Source organism: Grampus griseus (assembly GCF_964374135.1).
Source record: "Grampus griseus genome assembly, chromosome: X".
Taxonomy (NCBI): domain Eukaryota; kingdom Metazoa; phylum Chordata; class Mammalia; order Artiodactyla; family Delphinidae; genus Grampus; species Grampus griseus.
Window position 1 is genome coordinate 98,644,539 of NC_138999.1, and position 22,426 is coordinate 98,666,964.

At 33.5% G+C, this 22,426-nt stretch overlaps 1 protein-coding gene across 2 annotated transcripts in view; it reads left to right on the top strand.

Moving 5' to 3' along the window:
• HTR2C (5-hydroxytryptamine receptor 2C) overlaps nt 1-22,426 on the top strand; it is a gene marked incomplete at both ends in the record, with an annotated part of 113,348 nt that overhangs the window by 64,161 nt on the left and 26,761 nt on the right. The window contains one exon of one of the 2 annotated variants that reach the window (XM_082681603.1): nt 10,587-10,787. In XM_082681603.1, the coding sequence (XP_082537729.1) occupies nt 10,587-10,787 (201 nt within the window). The remainder of the gene's footprint in view (nt 1-10,586; nt 10,788-22,426) is intronic. The other variant, XM_082681604.1, reaches the window with a different exon arrangement.

Genomic DNA, 22,426 nt, shown 5'->3' on the forward strand with positions numbered 1-22,426 from the left:
ATTTTCACAATATTGATTCTTCCAATCCAAGAACATGGTATATCTCTCCATCTCTTTGTGTCATATTTGATTTCTTTCATCAGTGTCTTATAGTTTTCTGAGTACAGGTCTTTTACCTCCTTAGGTAGGTTTATTCCTAGGTATCTTATTCTTTTTGTTGCACTGGTAAATGGGATTGTTTCCTTAATTTCTCTTTCTTATCTTTCGTTGCTAGTGTATAGTGATGCAAGAGATTTCTGTGCATTAATTTTGTATCCTGCAACGTTACCAAATTCATTGATTAGCTCTAGTAGTTTTCTGGTGGCATCTTTCGGATTATCTATGTATAGTATGATACCACCTGTAAACAGTGACAGTTTAACTTCTTCTTTTCCAATTTGTATTCCTTTTATTTCTTTTTCTTCTCTGATTGCCGTGGCTAGGACTTCCAGAACTATGTTGAATAATAGTGGCCAGAGTGGACATCCTTGTCTTGCTCCTGATCTTAGAGGAAATGCTTTCAGTTTTTCACCATTGAGAATGATGTTTGTTGTGGGTTTGTCATATATAGCCTTTATTATGTTGATGAAGCTTCCCTCTATGCCCACTTTCTGGAGAGTTTTTATCATTAATGGGTGTTGAATTTTGTCAAAAGCTTTTTCTGCATCTATTGAGATGATCATATTGTTTTTATTCTTCAATTTGTTAATATGGTGTATCACATTGATTGATTTGTGTATATTGAAGAATCCTTGCATCCCTGGGATAAATCCCACTTGATCATGGTGTATGATCCTTTTAATGTGTTTTATTTATATATATATATATTTTAATATTTTTTTTTTGCGGTATGCGGGCCTCTCACTGTTGTGGTCTCTCCTGTTGTGGAGCACAGGCGCCGGACTCGCAGGCTCAGTGGCCATGGCTCACGGGCCCAGCCACTCCGCGGCACATGGGATCCTCCTGGACCGGGGCATGAACCCGTGTCCCCTGCATCGGCAGGCGGACTCTCAACCACTGCACCACCAGTGAAGCCCTTAATGTGTTTTTGAATTCTGTTTGCTAGTATTATGTTGAGGATTTTTGCATCTATATTCATCAGTGATATTGGTGTGTAATTTTCTTTTTTTGTAGTATCTTTGTCTGGTTTTGGTGTCAAGGTGATGGTGGCCTTGCAGAATGAGTTTGGGAATGTTTCTTCATCTGCAATTTTTTGGAAGAGTTTGAGAACAATGGGTGTAAGCTTTTCTCTAAACGTTTGATAGAATTCACTTGTGAAGCCATCTAGTCCTGGACTTTTGTTTGTTGGGAGATTTTAATCACAGTTTCAGTTTCATTACTTGTAATTGGTCTGTTCATATTTTCTATTTCTTCCTGTTTCAGTCTTGGAGGTTATACCTTTCTAAGAATTTGTCCATTTCTTCCAGGTTGTCCATTTTTTTGGCATAGAGTTGCTTGTAGTAGACTCTTATGATGCTTTGTATTTCTGTGGTGTTCATTGTAACTTCTCCTTTTTCATTTCTAATTTTACTGGTTTGAGTCCTCTCCTTCTTTTTCTTGATGAGTCTGGCTAAAGGTTTATCAATTTTGTTTATCTTCTCAAAAAACCAGCTTTGAGTTTTATTGATCTTTGCTATTGTTTTCTTTGTTTCTATTTCATTTATTTCTACTCTGATCTTTATGATTTCTTTCCTTCTACTAATTTTGGGTTTTGTTTGTTCTCCTTTCTCTAGTTCCTTTTGGTGTAAGGTTAGATTGTTTATTTGAGATTTTTCTTGTTTCTTGAGGTAGGATTTTATTGCCATAAACTTCCCTTTTAGAACTGTTTTTGCTGCATCCCATAGGTTTTGGATTGTCATGTTTTCATTGTCATTTGTCTCTAGGTATTTTCTGATTTCATCTTTGATTTTTTCAGTGATCTCTTGCGTATTTAGTAATGTATTATTTAGCTTCCATGTGTGTTTTTTTTACTTTTTTCCCTGTAATTTATTTCTAATCTCGTAGCGTTGTGATCAGAAAAGATGCTTGATATGATTTCAATTTTCTTAAATTTACTGAGGCTTGACTTGTGACCCAAGATGTGATTTATCCTGGAGAATGTTCTGTGTGCACTTGAGAAGAAAGTGTAATCTGCTGTTTTTGGATGGAATGTCCTATAAATATCAATTAAATCTATCTGGTCTATTGTGTCATAAAGCTTGTGTTTCCTTATTAATTTTCTGTCTGGATTATCTGTCCATTGGTGTAATTGAGGTGTTAAAGTTGCCCACTATTATTGTGTTACTGTCGATTTCTTCTTTTATAGCTGTTAGCATTTGCTTTATGTACTGTGGTGCTCCTATGCTGGGTGCATATATATTTATAATTGCTATATCTTCTTCTTGGATTGATCCCTTGATCATTATGTAGTGTCCTTCCTTGTCTCTTGTAACATTCCTTATTTTAAAATCTGTTTTGTTTGATATGAGTATTGCTACTCCAGCTTTCTTTTGATTTCCATTTTCATGGAATATCTTTTTCCATCCCCTCACTTTCAGTCTGTGTGTGTCCGTAGGTCTGAAGTGGGCCTCTTGTAGACAGCATATATAAGGGCCTTGTTTTTGTATCCATTCAGCAAACCTGTGTCTTTTGATTGGAGCATTTAATCCATTCACATTTAAGGTAATTATTAATATGTATATTCCTATTACCATTTTCTTAATTATTTTGTGTTTGTTTTTGTAAGTCCTTTTCTTCTCTTGTGTTTCCCACTTAGAGAAGTTCCTTTAGCATTTGTTGGACAGCTGGTTTGGTGGTGCTGAGTTCTCTTAGCTTTTGCTTGTCTGTAAAGCTTTTGATTTCTCTGTTGAATCTGAGTGAGATCCTTGCTGGGTAGAGTAATCTTGGTTGTAGTTTCTTCCCTTTCATAATTTTACATATATCGTGCCACTCCCTTCTGGCTTGCAGCACTTCTGCTGAGAAATCAGCATTAACCTTATGGGAGTTCCCTTATACGTTGTCGTTTTTCCCTTGTTGTTTTTAATAATTTTTCTTTGTCTTTATTTTTGTCAATTTGATTACTTTGTGTCTTGGCATATTTCTCTTTGGGTTTATCCTGCCTGGGACTCTCTGTGCTTCCTCGACTTGGGTGGTTATTTCCTTTCCCATGTTAGGGAAATTTTCAACTGTAAACTCTTCAAATATTTTCTCAGGTCCTTTCTCTCTCTCTTCTCCTTCTGGGACCCCTATGATGTGAATGTTGGTAGGTTTATTGTCCCAGAGGTCTCTTAAGCTATCTTCATTTCTTTTCTTTTTTCTTTATTCTGTTCTGTGGAAGTGAATACCAGCATTCTGTTTTCCAGGTCACTTAACCATTCTTCTGCCTCATTTATTCTGCTATTGATTCCTTCTAGTGTATTTTTCATTTCAGTTATTGTATTGTTCACCTCTGTTTGTTTGTTCTTTAATTCTTCTAGTTGTTTGTTCTTTAATTCTTCTAGGTGTTTGTTCTTTAATTCTTCTAGGTCTTTGTTAAACATTTCTTGCATTTCCCGATCTTTGCCTCCATTCTTTTTTCCAAGGTCCTGGATCATCTTCACTATCATTATTCTGAATTCTTTTTTTGGAAGGTTGCCTATCTCCATTTGATTTAGTTGTTTTTCTGGGGTTTTATCTTGTTCTTTCATCTGGTACATAGTCTTCGGCCTTTTCATTTTGTCTATCTTTCTGTGAATGTGGTTTTCATTCCACAGGCTGCAGGACTGTAGTTCTTCTTGCTTCTGCTGTCTGCTTTCAGGGGTGCACGTATCTTTTTGATTTATCGTTTTCTCCAGGTATATGCCCCAGATTGGGATTGCTGGAACATATGGTAGTTCCATTTTTAGTTTTTTGAGGAACCTCCATATTGTTCTCCATAGTGGTTGTACCAATTTACATTCCCACCAGCAGTGTGGGAGGGTTCCCTTTTCTCCACATCCTCTCCAGCATTTATTATGTGTAGACATTTTGATGATGGCCATTCTGACCTGTGTGTAGTTTTGATTTGCATTTCTCTAATAATTAGTGATGTTGAGCATCTTTTCATGAGTTTCTTGGCCATCTGTATGTCTCCCTGGAGAAATGTCTATTTAGGTCTTGTGCCCATTTTTTGATTGGGTTGTTTGTTTTATTGATATTGAGCTGTATGTGCTGTTTGTATATTTTTTTTACAAGTTTTCTTTCTTTCTGAAGAACTTCCTTAAAAATTTTTAAAGTAAGTCTCCTAGCAACCAATCTCTTAGTTTCCCCTCCTATGAAAATCTCTTTCTTTCACATTCATTCTCTGAAGGTATTTTCACTGGATATAAAATTCTGAATTGTGATTATACTGCCTTCTGGCCTCTGATGAAAGAGTTATTTTTCTCAGCTGCTTAAAAAGTTTTTTCTTTATCTTTTGTTTTCACCAGATTATTATGTGTCTAGGCATGATCTTATTTGAGTTTAACCATTTGGGTTCTGCAGAACTTCTTAAATCTGTAAATTTATTTTTCATCAAATATGGAATATTTTAGTTATTTCTTCAAATAGTTTGTTTCTGTATCAGTCTCTCCTCTCCTCAGATTCCAATGGCACAAATGTTAGATGCATACATATGTCCCATAGGTCCCTACTATGTTCATTTATTTTTAATTTTTTCTCATTCTTGTTCAGTTTGGATAATTTCTATTGATCTGCATTTGGTTTTAATGACTCTTCATCTACCATATCCATTCTTCTATTGAGCCCACCTGGTGAGTTTTTTCCTTCAGATATTTTCTGCAGCTCTAAACTCCCCATTTGGCTCTTTTCATAAGTTCTATGTCTTATTCGAGAAGTCCTCTTTCTGTTAATTTCAACAACATCCACCGTTTCTTCACTGAATATGGTTATGGGAGCTGCTTCAAAGGCTTTGTAAAGACTGTACTGTCCAATTTTAAAATTTAATGTAATTGAAATGTAGTTAATGCATTACTGATTACAATAATTGCTGTTGGTTTTTGTAAGTTATCAAATTTAAGGGGATTCCCTTTATCTCTATATAATTAAAGTTTTAGTTAGGAATGGCTCCTGTATTTTATCAAGTTATTCTTAAAATCTATTAAAAGATCATAAAAGTTCTTTACAGATGATAATATAAGGGATTATATTGGTAGATTTTTATAATATTAAATTACCATTGCATTCCTGGAATAAGTTTTGTTTTAATGTAATATATTTTTCATTTTACTCTTTGCTGGATTCTATTTGTGAGTATTTTGTTTGTAATTTTGAATCTATATCAATGAATGCTATTTGTCTCTAGTATTATTCTTTCAGTATTTTGTAAGTTTTGATATTGACACTGTATTATTTTATGAAATGAATTAGAGAATTTTTAAAGCTTTTTTGTGGTTATTCATCCTTTCATATATGTTAACTTAAAGACATCAATTCTAACTTCTTTATTTCCATTCTAGCTTTGGGATGGCTTTACAGTCCAACATTTCCACATTCCTCAATTATATTATCAGAATATTGGAAAATTATTTTTTCTGTGATGGGATTATAATTTTCAGGGTGAGGTTATTCCTTTATACACTTAACAAATATTTTTTGAGTGCCTACTTTGTGCAAGGCAAAACTTGTCTCCATTATTTCATAGAAATAAAGCCCTTGTATTTTTTCATTTGCACAAATGAACTGAAATTTTACAGTGTCTATTATTCAGTCTTTGCCATTATTGTCAATATTGGTGGGGATGCCTGTGATTTTTGGAGTTACTAAGGCTGACGTAATCTGTGAATGAATAAATGAATGACTGAATGTAGGAAAATGTCTTATGAAACACTGCACAATTTTTACCTCTGAAAACAAGATTTAATCTCATTCAACTAATTGACCTCCCCCATGGAAATTATGCTATATGGCCTTTTTGCTATGCAACTTCCACAAAACTTTTCACATATTTCTTGTCTGGAATGTGCCTGATCACATAAATTTATCTAAAGAAAATACACTTTAATTCCATTGAGACAACTAGAAAAATCCATTTGTCTTCTTAACAAGACAAATATGAAAACTAAATTCTAAATATTTTGAATTAACAGGTCTGTAGTGAAATCCAGGAAGGAATATATTTAATAAGAATCTTAGGGGATAATTGTGATCAGCCATAATTGTACATATTGTATGTTTCAAAGTAGACTTCTTGAAAACCCTGTACAAGGAATATTGTCCTCTATTATAAAAGCAATTGAATTTATTATTCAATAAGAAATAGTGTATGGTGATAGGAGGTACCTTAGTGTTCAGGAAAAAGTGTCAGATTTGGAGCAAAATTCTTTACTCACACTGTAGACTTGAACAAGTCTGAAACTTTGAGACACATTTTCCTCACACTGTGGGATAACAGAACTGACACTACAGAATTTTTTGTGTTGTATGGAATATAACTAAAAATGAAGTACCTAACTAACACTGTGCTTGGTATATGACAGGTACTGTACAATAGCTATTGCCATTTTTGCCATTATTAAATATGCAACTGCTGAGAAATGACCAGATAGTGTATTGACTTTGCAGAGTGGACATGTATCCTCATGAGGCTATATATTGGCATATGGTGAAGTTGGGTTTAGAGTGAGGTTATGATCTGTTGAGAGGGATGTATTCTTTTATACATTTAACAAATATTTATTTAGTGCCTACTTTGTGCCATGCATTGACCTAAGCATTATGAATAAAACAGTAGAAAAATAAAACAGATAACAATATTGACCCAATGCATCTTATATTCCAGTGGTTATGGCAACAAAGTTTTCCACATAATGGCAGTGAGGTAATACTTGTGTATTTGAAACACAATTTGAAAAATAATTTTTGAATGTCAAACAGTTTGAGAATACCCAAACCCTCAACACAATCAACTTCTAGATGGATACAATCTGAGGAGATTACAAGATAATGATGAACAGAAATGGACATTCATAAACATTTTTGTTTAGAAGAATTTTAAATAATGTCTTTGATTTCTTTGTTGTGCTCCTTGAATTCCAATGGTTGTTAGTTACACCTCTGCAGATAAAAACTATTAACTCTATTAACTCTAAACATAATACAAAAACAACTATCTAAAGGTACTGGAGAAAAACCTAAAACAGAAAGATTCTGGAGGGTCTCAAGACTTGGAAGAAGAGAACAGCACTGGTTGAGTTTCCAAATTTCATGACTTACAGTCGAAGAGGAAGATGCAGTCTATGTCAGGTCAAGTGCCTAAACCTCCAAAAAATCTGCAGTTATTGTAGCCCAAAGAAACTGAGGACAGAGTTTGAGGAAATCTCAAAGCTGAAAGTTGAGGGAGCATATAGGAAAGGGTAGAGATAGAGGGAACCATAGATTCTTCTCTGGGGAACCATAAACTTGGCTTAAATCTCTAGCTAACCTCTGAACCATACATGTCTGGGGCAAAATCAAATTTCCTGAGTTGCCAAATTATAAAATTCAAAATATTCAAGTTTCATCAAAGGTAAGAGGAATGCAAATAAACTAGAAAGTATGGCCCATTCACAGGAAAAAAAAATTAATAGAAAATGATCCTGAGGAAGCCTAGGCATTAGACTTACTAGACAAAGACTTTAAATCAACTCTCTCAAAAATGCTCAGATAGCCAAAGGAAACCATGGACAAAGAACTAAAGGAAACCAGAATTTGTCTCAACAAATCAAGAATAGCAATAAAGGGATATAAATTATAAAAAGAAATCAAATAGAAATTTGGGGGATGAAATGTACAAAAATTCAATTAAAAATTTACTAGACCAATTCAACTGCAGAATTGAGCAGAAAGAAGAAGAATTAAGGAACTTGGAGATAGGTCAATTTAGATTATCCAGTTTGAGGAGAAGAAAGAAAAAAATGAAGAAAAATGAACAGCACCCGAGAGAAACAAGATACTATAAAGTTTACTAAGCTCAATGAATGCTAAGCATATATTACTCCAAGAGATCCACACCAAGACATTATGGTCAAAATTACAAAGGATCTTTAAAAAATTAATAATGAATTTTCTTTAGAAACCATGGAGGTCAGAAGGCAGTGGGATGACATATTTAAAGTGCTCAACAGGGGCTTTCCTGGTGGCACAGTGGTTAAGAATCTGCCTGCCAATGCAGGGGACATGGGTTCGAGCACTGGCCCGGGAATATCCCACATGCCACAGAGCAACTAAGCCCGTGCACCCCAACTACTGAGCCTGTGCTCTAGAGCCCAAGAGCCACAACTACTGAGCCTGCGTGCCTAGAGCCCATGCTCTGCAACAAGAGAAGCCACCACAATGAGAAGCCCGCACACCACAACTAGAGAAAGCCCGCATGCAGCAAAGAAGACCCAGCGCAGCCAAAAATAAATAAATTGGAAAAAATAAATAAATAAACAAAAATAAATAAATAAAGTGTTCAACAGCAACAACAACAATTCTGTCAACCAAGAATTCTGCATATGGCAAAACTCTAAACTATCCTTCAAAAAATGGAGAAATTGAGATCTAAGGCACAGTAAAGTCAACAAAGTTGATAAACCTTTAGCTAGAAATACTAAGAAAAAAAGAGAGAGAAGACACAAATTTCTAAAATTATAAATGAAAGCGGGGAAGGGCATTATTACTGACCTTACAGAAATTAAAAGGATTATAAAAGAATAAATGAATAATTGTACTCCAACAAATCACATAACCTAAATAAAATGGACAAATGACAAATTCCTAAAAGCATGCAAGCTACTAAAAGTGACTCAAGGGACTTCCCTGGTGGCACAGTGGTTAAGAATCCACCTGCCAATACAGGGGACTCGGGTTCGAGCCCTGATCTGGGAAGATCCCACATGCTGCGGAGCAGCTAAATCCATGCGCCACAATTACTGAGCCTGTGCTCTAGAGTCCACGAGCCACAATTACTGAGTCTGCGTGCCACAACTACTGAAGTTCGTGTGCCTAGAGCCCATGCTCCACAACAAAGAGTAGCCCCCACTCGCTGCAACTAGAGAAAGCCTGTGCGCAGCAATGAAGACCCAACACAGCCAAAATAAATAAATTAAATAAATTAATTTTTTTTTAAGTGACTTAAGAAGAAATAAAGACTCTGATTAGACTTTATAACAAGTAAAGACATTGCATCAGTAATCAAAAAACCTTCCAACAAGACAAGTCCTGGACCAGATGGCTTCACTGGTCAAATTTTATCCATTATTTAAAGAAGAACTAATACCAATACTTTTCAAACTCCTACAAAATAAAAGATTAGGGAACATTTGTAACTCATTCTATGAGACCAGCATTATCCAGATACCAAAGCCAGATAATGACATCACAGGAAAAGACAATTATAGACCAATATCACTTATGAATATAGATGCAAAAATCCTCAACAAAATGCTAGCAAACTAAATTCGGCATCATATTATACACCGTGACCAAGTATGACTTATCCCAAGAATGAAAGGTGGTTCAGCACATAAAAAATCAATTAATGCAATGCATCACATTAATAGAATGAAGGTAAGAAAACCACGTGATCATCTCAAATTATGTAGAAAAAGCATTTAACAAAATCTCTCTTTCATCATTAAAAACACAGAACATACTAGGAATAAAAGGAAACTTCCTCAACATGATAAAAGGCATGTATGAAAAACCCACAGCTAACATATCCTATTCAATAATGAAATAATGAAAGATTATTCTTTAAGATAAGGAGAAAGACAAGATATCTGCTTTCACTACTTATATTCAACATTGTACTGGAAATTCTATCTAGAGAAATCAAGTGAAAGAAAAATAAAGGCAGAGGAAAATTGGAAAAGAAAAAATAAAATTACCTCTCTTTGCAGATGATGTGATCTTACATATGGAATACCCTAAAGAACCCACACACAAAAATATAGATCTAATAAATGAATTCAGCAGAGTTGAAGGTTTCAAGATTAATACATGAAAATTAGGTATAGTTCTAAACAAGAGCAATGAGCAATCCATAAAGGAAATTAAGAAAAGTTCATTTATGAGAGCATGCAAAAAAATTTCAACTGATAAGAGCATCAGCCATAGAAAAGAATGAAGTACTGATAGAAGCTACAAAATGGATGAACCTCAAAAAGAAAGAAACCAGACACAAAAGGTCGCCTATTGTATGATTCCACTTACATAAAATAACCAGATTAGCTAAATTCAAGAGACAAAAGGCAGATAAGAAATTGTCAGGGGCTGGGGGCGGTGGCGAAAATGGAGAGTGACTGCCTAATGGGTAGTGGTTTCCTTTTGCAATGATGAAATGTTTTGGAACCAGAAAAAGGTGATGGTTGCATAATGTTGTGAATGGACTAAATGCCTCTAGATTGTACACTTTAAAGTGATTAATTTTATAATATGTAAATTTTATCTCAATAAAAAATAATGTATGTAACACTGAATGCATTATCATCATCATCGTCATATCATTACTATGGAAAACAATGTTTACCAAATTTTACTTTCTTTTATAAACTTAGATAATGAGAAGAAAAAATACGTAGACTAAATTTAAAACTACAGTTGGTATAATTTACATAACATGTTCTTGTCTTCTCTCTGTTCTCTTTCAGATTATGTCTGGCCATTACCTAGATATTTGTGCCCCGTCTGGATTTCTTTAGATGTTTTATTTTCTACAGCGTCCATCATGCACCTCTGCGCTATTTCGCTGGATCGGTATGTAGCAATACGTAATCCTATTGAGCATAGCCGTTTCAATTCACGGACTAAGGCCATCATGAAGATTGCTATTGTTTGGGCAATTTCTTTAGGTAATTAACTTTCTTGGCCAGTAGAATTGCAGCGGCTATGCTCAATACTTTCGGATTATGTACTGTGAACAACGTACAGACGTCGACTGGTAACATTTGCGTTTAATCGGGATTCTTCTATTTAATAATTATTCTTAACCTATTTATCTGATATTTAGGTTAACAATAATGTAAGAAATGTAAAGTATATAAATATGCAAATGTAAAGTTTCCATTTATCCTGCTAAATTATTTTATGTGTCAAAAATGCCAATGAATTCTGCAACACAGACACATAACCTTTGAGATAATTAAAACGATTTGAAGATGACAAAGATACATGGTAAAATCTAAATTTTTAAAATGCAGCTTTTAAATCTTAGAAGAGATCAATCTATCCCAGAATATTAATCTTAATATTTTTATTCTAATTCTATATCTTCAGTGGAAAACTTTATAGTGCAAGATGAATCTTCACAAAGTAAACATGTCAAAATTTATGCTGTTAATCAACCTAAAATATACTATTTCCCCTTCACTTTTAAATATCTCCTTGAATTCTGGTTATACAGAAACAAAAACATCTATTGGTTTCTTTAAAGATTTCGGGGAGGTTAAAGGGAGAGAAATGATCATCTTACTGCTTTTATTTAAAATATTCATGCTCAACAATACTAATATTCAAGTCACAAAATTTAACCAATTGGAATATAAGGGATTTTACAATCCATATTTTCCTTTTTTTTCTCCTCCAGTTGGAACGTACATTTAGTGTCTCATTAAATAATTCCTCTTCAAAGTTATGTTTCTGTAAAAGATTCTGATAAATTTTACAATATCAAGATATCTTTACTGATATCATCTAAAGATCTTGACTCTGGGTTCATTGATAAAATAAATTTAAGTTTTAAGATTGTTCTATTATAGGTGAATGCACACACACACACACACACACACACACACACACACACACACACCCCTTCAGATAAAAAACAATGAAATTTCTCCAAGAAAAAAAGTGAATCTATATACACAATTTGACCTACATATTCAAGGACTTATACATTTTACCCTCTCCATCATCAAGACCTTCTCTAGAAAGATGCCAGTTCTTACAGCGCTTACAAAGGAAATACACAGCTAAATTAAATCAGAATATTAAAAGCATCACCTTCTAACAGTTGCAGACTGGGTAATTTGGGCTGACTCTTGTGCTAAATACAACAAAAATATGGGGAAAATACTATAAGCATTGAGAAGCTAATAAGAAAATCTACAAACAATAAATGCTGGAGAGGGTGTGCAGAAAAGGGAACCCTCTTGCACTGTTGGTGGGAATGTAAACTGATAGAGCCACTATGGAGAACAGTATGGAGGTTCCTTAAAGAAATAAAAATAAAACTACCATACAACCCAGCAATCCCACTACTGGGCATACACCCTAAGAAAACCATAATTCAAAAAGAGTCATGTACAACAATGTTCATTGCAGCTCTATTTACAATAGCCAGGACATGGAAACAACCTAAGTGTCCATCGACAGATGAATGGATAAAGAAGATGTGGCACATATATATAATGGAATACTACTCAGCCATGAAAAGAAATGAAAATGAATTATTTGTAGTGAGGTGGATGGACCTAGAGTCTGTCATATAGAGTGAAGTAAGTCAGCAAGAGAAAAACAAATACCGTATGCTAACACATATATATGGAATCTAAAAAAAAAATGGTTCTGAAGAACTTAGGGGCAGCGCAGGAATAAAGACGCAGACGTAGAGAATGGACTTGAGGACACGGGGAGGGGGAAGGGTAAGTTGGGACAAAGTGAGAGAGTGGCATGGACATATATACACTACCAAATGTAAAATAGATAGCTAGTGGGAAACAGCCACATAGCACAGGGAGATCAGCTCTGTGCTTTGTGACCACCTAGAGGGGTGGGATAGGGAGGGTGGGAGGAAGACACAAGAGGGAGAAGATATGGGGATATATGCATATGTATAGTTGATTCACTTTGTTATAAAGCAGAAACTAACACACCATTGTAAAGCGATTATACTCCAATAAAGATGTTAAAAAATATATAGTGAGATATCCATAAAAAGACAGAAATCCAGGAAAAATGATTATGACTTTTGGGTCACGTCTGCTAATGAGGCATTTGCAAACCTGAAGATGTGATGACAGGTTGAGAAGCTCATTCAAGTCTCACGAGCCTGGCAAGGGTCAACGAACTTGGGCTTAGTTTGGGATCCCAAAGGACTGTACACTAGAAGTAAGGATGAACAAGGGTTAAACCACCCTTGGCATGGAGTTCAGGCCTGGTTCAAGCCACTCATCTAAGCAAAATAATCTTGAGCCTGGAAATTGGATTAAGGTGATTTCATAGTCTTCACCTTTCCAATTTTCTTGGTATAAACAAAAAAATCCTTATCATCCTAGGCTTCAAATGACTTCTTTCAATAATTTTCAATTCCTGTAACTGAAATACAATGATAAACAGACACATGAAGAAGCAAGACAAATGAACTAGATATAACACAATAAAAGATAATACAAATGAACCCACAGGCACTCAAGATAGTTGAATTACCTGACATAGACTTTAAACAACTATTTGTAGTGTGAACATGGAAATTACAAGCTGAACTTACATATTTCAGCAAGAAACTGCAAGCTGTAAAGGGTGACATTTAAGATATAAGAAACAACGAGAAAACCTGGAGCTCAAACATATGAAAACCTTAGAACTCAAAGACAGATTAGACATGGCTAAAGAGAGCATTACCGGAGGTCAGTCAGAAGAAACTGTGATGAATGAAGCAAGGAAAATCAGAAGGATATAAAAGAGAAAATAAGAAGATAATGGACATACAGTACAAAGTGAGAAGAATTCCATAAGGTGAGAAAAGAATGGCAGAAAAGCAATATTTGAAGAAATAATGGCTTTTCAAATTGATGAAAAACACCAATTCTCTCATTTAAAGAGCTCAACAAGTCTCAAGCAGAATGAATAAAAAACAATCAACATTTAGACCCATCATTGTGACATTGCAGAAGAAGAGAAAACATATATCAACCTTAAAAAAAAAAGATCAAGTTAGTTCAGTAGAGCAACGATAAGATGGATGAATGCCTTCTCAACAGCAACAGTGAAAACTAGAAGATATTAAAATGATAGTGTCAGTGTGCTGATGAAAAGTGAATGCTGGGACTTCCTGGGCAGTCCAGTGGTTAAGACTCACACTTGCACTGCAGAGGGCGCATGTTTGATCCCTGGTCTGGGAACTAGGATCCCACATGGCACAGGGAGTGGTGAAAAAAAATTTTTTTTTAAGTGAATGCTAAATTAGAATCATATATTCAGCAAAATTATACCTCAAGAATCAAAGTGAAATAAAGACATTATCAAGCAAAAACTAAGAGAACGTGACAAAAGCAGTCTCCTGCTTAACAAAATACTAAAGGGTGTTCTTCAAACAAAGGAAAATGGCCACAAAAGGAAGGTTGGAGATGCAGGAAGCAATTAAGTGCAATGAAAATGGTAAATGTGTAGTTAAATATAAATAAACATTGACTGTATAAAACAATAATGATAATGTCTTATGGCATTCAGTATATTAATGGAACTAAAATGCACAAAACAATAGCATATAAGAACAGAGGGTTGAAAGTAAACTTTTATCATTGTCCAGGAGAAAAATAAAAATGATATTTAGTATTAAGCTTTGATGAATAAAGTATAACTGTCTATTCAACGGTAATCACTAATAGAAAGGAAACGTTTACCTTCCAAATTTTTAGAAGAATATTAGAGAATAATATAACAAATCCAAAAGGAGGCAATAAGAGATAAAAAATAGTAACACAGATCAGGTGGGAAAATAGAAAATAGAAACACATACTAAGATGGCAAAATTAAAACCAAATATATCCATAATTATATTAATTGTAAATGGGACTAAATATTCTAAGACTGTCAGATAAGATTTGAAAAAATAATCCAACTATGTGTTTATAAGACACATATATATCATAAGGAAAGTAAGGGATTAAAAAGGTACTCCACACAAACACTAACCAACAGAAAGATTGTATAGCTATAGCAGTAATCTATCAGAATAGATTTTTCAGCAAAATCAATTATTTTAAAGAAAGAAGGTTACTTCATGATTATGAAGGAGTTAATTCATTTGGAAGACAAAGAATAATGAATGTATGTATATAATATTATGGCCTCAACATTACTAAATTAAACATGGACAGAATTGTAAGGACAAATAGGCAAGTCTACAATAATGGTGTAAAATTTTAACACACCCTTTTCAGTGATTGTATGAGGACAATGAAAAAAGCTGAACTCATGGACAAGTGAAAATACATATTCCTATCATTTGCATAAGAAATATTTATCATAATTGACCATATATTCGGCCATAAATTAATTCTCAATAAATTTCAAGTGTTGGAATCATAAAGTAATTCAAATTCAAATGAAATAGAAATGTTTACCAAAAGGTAACTAGAAAAATCTACATATATTTGGAAATTAAGAAATTATTTTCCAATAAACTATGACCCAATGGATTTAGAATCCACTGATGACTCTTCTCTGAACCATTTATTATTATGTGATTGTAAACTAATGATTTTTTCTCACTTTATTATTCTTTCTTCCTTTATTAGTTGGCATTGTACTGTAAGGAAGGTTTTCCCTCCCACTTTGTTATTCATTTATTCATATTAGTAAATACTCTTGAATTCTTTTGTAATCAATATAACTTAATTCATTACTGTCCTTAATTATTTTGACGCTCAAATTGTCCCAGATTTGTCCAATAGCTCCTTTTGTTATGTCCCATCAGCACATTAAGCACTTTCTTACTTTCTGTCGTTGATTTTGCCAGATTTACCCTTTATTTTCCATGTCCCAGTGCTGAAATCAGTTATTTCATACAAGGAACCCTTGGGTTTTTTTAGTGGTCAGAGGTTTTACAAACAGATATGGTATCTAGGTACACTCATTGCTATATCTATGCCTTTAATTCCAATCCAGTAACACAGGATTCTTCTGCTACCTCCCCAATTCCTTGTTATTCCTCACCTTTCTCACAATGAGTAACTTGATCCTCAAAACCATCAAGATATTTATTTAATATTTATATTTTCTAAATCCTACAATATGAAAATTCATTTCAGAATTGCTATCCTCATACCACTAAATAAATAAAATGCTATGTTTAAAATTGTATTGCAATTGGTTTTTTTTGGTTTTTGGGTTTTTTTTTTTTTTTTTTTTTTGCCTTTAGAATGTTTCCCACTGAGGTTATATGTCAAAGCATTCTGTTCAAAATATTACAATTAATATGTATATTTTCTTCTGTGTGGTTCTGTTACCAATTCTTTAAAGTTAGGGATTTTTTTGGTTTCTGTATGCATTCAGTATTGATTTACCCTACCTTGCTGCCTTTATTTTTTAATATGTAAGACCTTAATATTATGTTCCAAAGTATGCAAATAGTATACTCAGAGAAGTGTCACTCTTTCTTCTCTCCCTTGGTTAACCCATTCAATAATTTCTAGACTACACTTCGAAGTTTATTTTTTCAAAAAACTATATATATTCTTGTTTCTCCTTTCTTAGATAAAAGATAAAATACTACATACATGTTAACACTTTGCTGTTCTTTACTTTGTAATATGTCCTGGGAATCCCTCTCTATCCATTCATAGTAAGATGGTAGATGTAAACCCAAATATCATGTAAATGACCTAAACACTCTGTTTAAAAGCCAAATTCCTTTTTTAAATGCTCATTAGTACTGCATTTTATAAATATATTGTAATTTATTTAACCAGTCTCCTGTGTAGTATGAGCGTTTGTTTCTAATATTTTGTAATTACCAATAATTCCACCAGAAATAATCATTCTCTCACTCTGTGTGTGTGTTTCATATTTTTGAAAGTTTAATTTCACCAAAAATTCCTCTTTCAGTCTTTCATAATGAAGTAAGATATTAGCTGTAGGGCTTCCCTGGTGGCACAGTGGTTGAGAGTCTGCCTGCTGATGCAAGGGACATGGGTTCATGCCCCGGTCCAGGAAGATCCCACATGCTGCGGAAGATGTTAGCTGTAGGTGTTTTACAGATGTCCTCTATGAGGTTGAGAAAGTTCCCTTCTATTTTTTGTATGGTCACTATTTTATCATAAAAACACATTGCATTTTGTCCTTTATTCTATTAATATCACGTTACATTGATAGATTTTCACATGCTGATACAACCTTGCATTCTTTGGATAAATTCCCCTGGGTCTTGATGTATACTTATTTTTATATGTTGCTGGATTTGGTTGGCTAGTATGTTGTTGAGGATTTTTGTACTTATATTAAGAAAAAGTACTGGTCTGTGGTTTTTCTTTTTATATGACATCTTTGTCTTTTTTTTGGTATCAGGAGTAATACCAGCCCCATAAAATGAGATGGGAAATATTCTTTCTTTTTCTATTTTTTGGAAGAGTTTTTGAATGATTGGTGTTAATTCTTTAGATATTTGATAGAATTCACCAGTGAAGCCATTTGGGCCTGAGCAGTACTTAGTGGAGTTTTTTTAATGTCAAATGGAATCTCTTTACTGTAACAGGTCTATTCATATTTTCTTTTTCTTTGTGAATTAGTCTCCATAGCTTGTGTATTTTTTTTTAATTCATGTATTTCCATACAAATTGTAAAGTTTTTGTTCTAATTCTGTGAAAAATGCCTTGGTAATTTGATAGGTATTGCATTGAATCTGTAGATTGCTTTGGGTAGTATAGTCATTTTGACAATTTTGATTCTTCCAATCCAAGAACATGGTATATCTCTGCATCGACCCCAAATAGCCAAAGCAATCTTGAGAAAGAAAAATGGAACTGGAGGAATCAGGCTCCCTGACTTCAGACTATACTACAAAGCTACAGTAATCAAAACAGCATGGTATTGGCAGAAAAACAGACATACAGATCAATGGAACAGAATAGAGAGTCCAGAAATAAACCCACACACCTATGGTCAACTAATCTATGACAAAGGAGGTAAGAATATACAATGTAGAAAAGACAGTCTCTTCAGTAAGTGGTGCTGGGAAAACTGGAGAGCTACATGTAAAAGAATGAAATTAGAACATTCCCTAACACCATACACAAAAATAAACTCAAAATGGATTAAAAGCCTAACTGTAAGGCCAGATACTATAAAACTCTTAGCATAGGCAGAACACTCTCTGACATAAATTGCAGCAATATCTTTTTTGATCCATCTCCTAAAGAAAATAAAATCAAAAGTAAATAAATGGGACCTAATTAAACTTAAAAGCTTTTGCACAGAAAAGGAAACCATAAACAAAACAAAAAGACAACCCATAGAATGGGAGAGGATATTGGCAAATGAAGCGACTGACAAGGGATTAATCTCCAAAATATACAAATAGCTCATGCAGCTCAATATCAAAAAAACAAACAACCCAGTCCAAAAATGGGTGGAAGATCTAAATAGACATTTCTCCAATAAAGACATACAGGTAGCCAAAAAGTACATGAAAAGATGCTCAACATCACTAATTATTAGAGAAATGCAAATCAAAACTACAATGAGGTACCATGTTACACCAGTCAGACTGGCCATCATAAAAAAATCTAAAAACAATAAATGCTGGAGAGGGTGTTGAGAAAAGGGAACCTTCCTACACTGTTGGTGGGAATGTAAATTGGTACAACCATTATGGAGAACAGTATAGAGGTTCCCTAAAATACAAAAAATAGAGCTACCATATGATCCAGCAATCCCACTCTTGGGCATATATCTGGAGAAAACAATAATTCAAAAGGATACATCCACCCCAATGTTCATCACAGCACTATTTACAATAGCCAAGACATGGAAGCAACCTAAATGTCCATTGGCAGAGGAGTGGATAAAGAAGATGTGGTACATATATACAATGGAAAATTACTCAGCCATAAAAAAGAATGAAATAATTCCATTTGCAGCAACATGGCTGGACCTAGAGATTATCTTACTGAGTGAAGTAAGTCAGACAGAGAAAGACAAATATCATATGATATCACTTATATGTGGATTCTAAAAAAAAATGGTACAAATTTTGAATGAAAGAATGAGAATAAGGCAAGTTCAAATTCCACAAAACACTGTTCTTATGGAAGTAGAGCTTTCTTCTTGAATAAATACTCCCCGAATTACTGAAAGACTTTGGCATATTTCTGGAGTTCTGATAGGTTGATTTTGACAATATTTTCCAGTGTTCTCATTGTTTTTATAGATAAGAGCATTTTTATGTCTTTATCACCATTTCCACTAATGTCACCTTCAGTTGTATCATCATTCTTTACTTTAACCTCCTTTTGTCTTTATAATTAAGCTAGGTTTCTTATAGATAAAATATAGTTGTCTTGTTTATTTATCTAATCTTGCAATCTCCACTGCTCATATTTATATCTTTTATATATAATGTGATTATTGGTATAGTTGGGTTTAAAACTAATCTTTTGCTGTTTATTATTTGTCCCTTTTTTATTGTTGTTATTTTCTGTCTTTTTTTTTTCTTATTCTTTTTTCAATACTCAATCACCTCAGGGTCTCTTTCATTAACTCTTTCATCTTCAGTTACTGCTTCAATGTTCTTTGCATATCTAGTACTTTTAATTGTATGCCCAGCATTGCGGGTATTATATTATAAAAGCCCTTGATTTTGTCATCTTTCTCTCGTAAGTGTTAAATTTTATTCTAACTGAAAGTTAAATTATCAGCATATCACCTGGATACTGTATTAGATTCCTAGCGCATAGCCTTACTTCAGTCCCAACTAAAGGCCCTGAGTATTTTCCAAAGACGGTCCACTATGCGTATATGATCTCTAAAATCTCAACTTTGCTTTCCAGCCTTCCAGTGTCTGTTATATGCTAGGACCCCAAGAGGCTTACCTAGGTCATTTGCATCTCAGGAGTTGGCCAAAATCATGAGAAGAAATTTTATGCAAGTTTCAGAGAATCCCCTGTGTGTCTGTCCATTCTCTCCTGGCATAACACCCAAATTTAAGTCTCCATTCAGCTCTGAAATGTTATTTATGTCTCAACTTCCCAGCAAAAGTGCTACACTTTGACTGGGCTCTATTTCCTTAAAACAAAGTTTCAGAATTGCTCATCAGGAGGAAGCTTGTGTAAATGGGAGCTCAAACATGGGCTTCCTGTCTCTTAAAGATTGTAGCTTTGCACTTTAGCTTATCCAGTAAATAGAAACAATTGTATAATGTATTTGGTGCAGCCTTGTTTTTTGTTGCCAAGATATAATTTACATACAATAAAATGTACAGATCTTTATGCATAGTGATTGATGAGTAAGAAAAAATGATAATTTCTATGTAACCATCAGAAATAAAACAAGATTTAAAGTAATTCTACCGCTCAATAATTGTCCCCATTCACTTTCCAGGCAATACACCTGTAATGGGACAACCATTGTTCTTTATTACTAATATTTAGTTTTAACTTTCCCAGATATTCAAATAAATGAAAATAAACATTGCATTCTTTTATGTGTCTATCATCTTTTTTCAATATAGTGATTTTGAGATACATCCATTTTGTTGCGCTTATCATTAACTTGCTCTTTTTTATTGCTAAGTAACTATCATTGCATGAATATACTACCAGTTGTTTATTCAATTATCTCCAGATGGATATTTACATTATTTTCAGTTTGGGACTATTAGGAATAAAATTGGTATGAGAATTATTTTTCAAAGTCTATTTTAGTTTCTCTGTTTTTATTTCTCTTGGGTAAATACTTAGGAATGGAATTGCTGGGTCAAAACAAAGTTGTAGGTTTATCTTTATTTAGAAGAAACAAACAAACAAACTACCAAACCAGTTTTCAAAGTGGCAGTACTACTCTGTATTCCCACCAGCAACATATGTGAGTTCTAGTTGATCCATGATTTCATTGCCACTTGGTAATGCCAGTTTTTATTATTTTTTTAGCTAATTGTAGACTTACAGAAAAGCTGCAGGATAGCACAGAGAGTCCCCTTACATCCCTCATCCTACTTCACTGAATATTAACATTTTGTATACCCATAGTACAATGATCAAAAACAGGAAATCATCATGTCGTACAGTATTATTAACTAAAGTACAGATTTTGTTCAAATTTCACAACATTTTCTGCTAGTGTCCATTATTTGTTTTTATACCTTATTCAGGATTTCACATTGTATTTAGTTGCATTGAGCAGCTTCAGCTGCATCCAACAAATTCTGATAAATTCTCTTTTCATTTTTATTCGGTTCCAAATATTTTCTAATTTTCCTTGTTATGGCTTCTTAGATACACCCATCATATAAAAGTGGACATTTAATTTCCAAATATATGGGGGGGGTTAAGTATCTTTTGATATTAATTTCTCATTTTGATATTAATTTCTAATTTAAATGCTTTCTTCTCTGCAATCACCCTCTGTGTTTTTTTCAGTCTTTTAACTTTATTGACGCTTTCAATAGCTAAGTCAAAGATCTCTCTTGGTAAATGTCACATTGCACTTGAAAATATGTGGGTTACTTCCAAATACCTTTTGATAGTGATTTCTAACAAAATTCCACAGTAATAAGAGAACAGACCCTGTATGATATCAATACCTTTAGACTGTGAAATTTTTGCACCTTGTTTTATGTCCCTGGATATGTTCCAGTGTGTCCTGGTTTATAGTCTATAGGCACTTGAATAGAATTTGTATCTTGCTGTTGTGTCAAAGTTGTATAAATCTTAATTATGTTGAATTGGTTCATAGTGCTTTTCAGGTCTACTATATCCTTCTACTTTTCTATTCATCCTATTAATTTTTGAGAGTTTGATATTGAAACTCCAACTAAAAGTCTTAATTTATCTACTTCTCCTTTCAATTCTGTTGATTTTGCTTCATGTATTTTGGAACTGTGTTATTAGGTGCATATATTTTTTTAAATTATTATATCATCCTGCTATATTAACCCATTTTTAGTTATGCAATCTCCCTCTTTGCCTCTAATACTAATCATATTATTAAGTATATGTTATCTGAAATTAATATGTACTATAGTGTTTTATGCATATCATTTCATGTAGTATATATTTCAATTCTTTACTTTCAACTTATATGTATGTTCATAATCAAAATATATCTCATGTTAGCAGCAAAAAATTTAATCTCTCTTTTCTTTTTAAAACTTTTTATTCAATCTGATTACCTTTAACTTTTGATTAGAGGGTTTAGTCAATTTACATTTAATGTGATTATTGATATTGCTTTTGGCATTTGTTTTCTATTCATCTTTTATCTTTATTGTTGCTCCATTCCACCTTTCTGTTTACTTTTTTCTTATCATGATATAGTTAATATGCCTAAAATTTACCATTTTAAGTGTACAACTCAATAGTTTTTAGTGTATTCACAAGGTTGTACAACCATCACCATTATTTAATTATAGAGCATCTTCATGACACCAAAAAAAAAGTATTTAAAAGAGTCATTTCCCAATCCCTCTCACCCCAGACCTTAGAAATCACTAATTTACTTTTTATTTCTATGGATTGGCCTACTCTGGACATTTTCTATAAATAGAGTCATACAA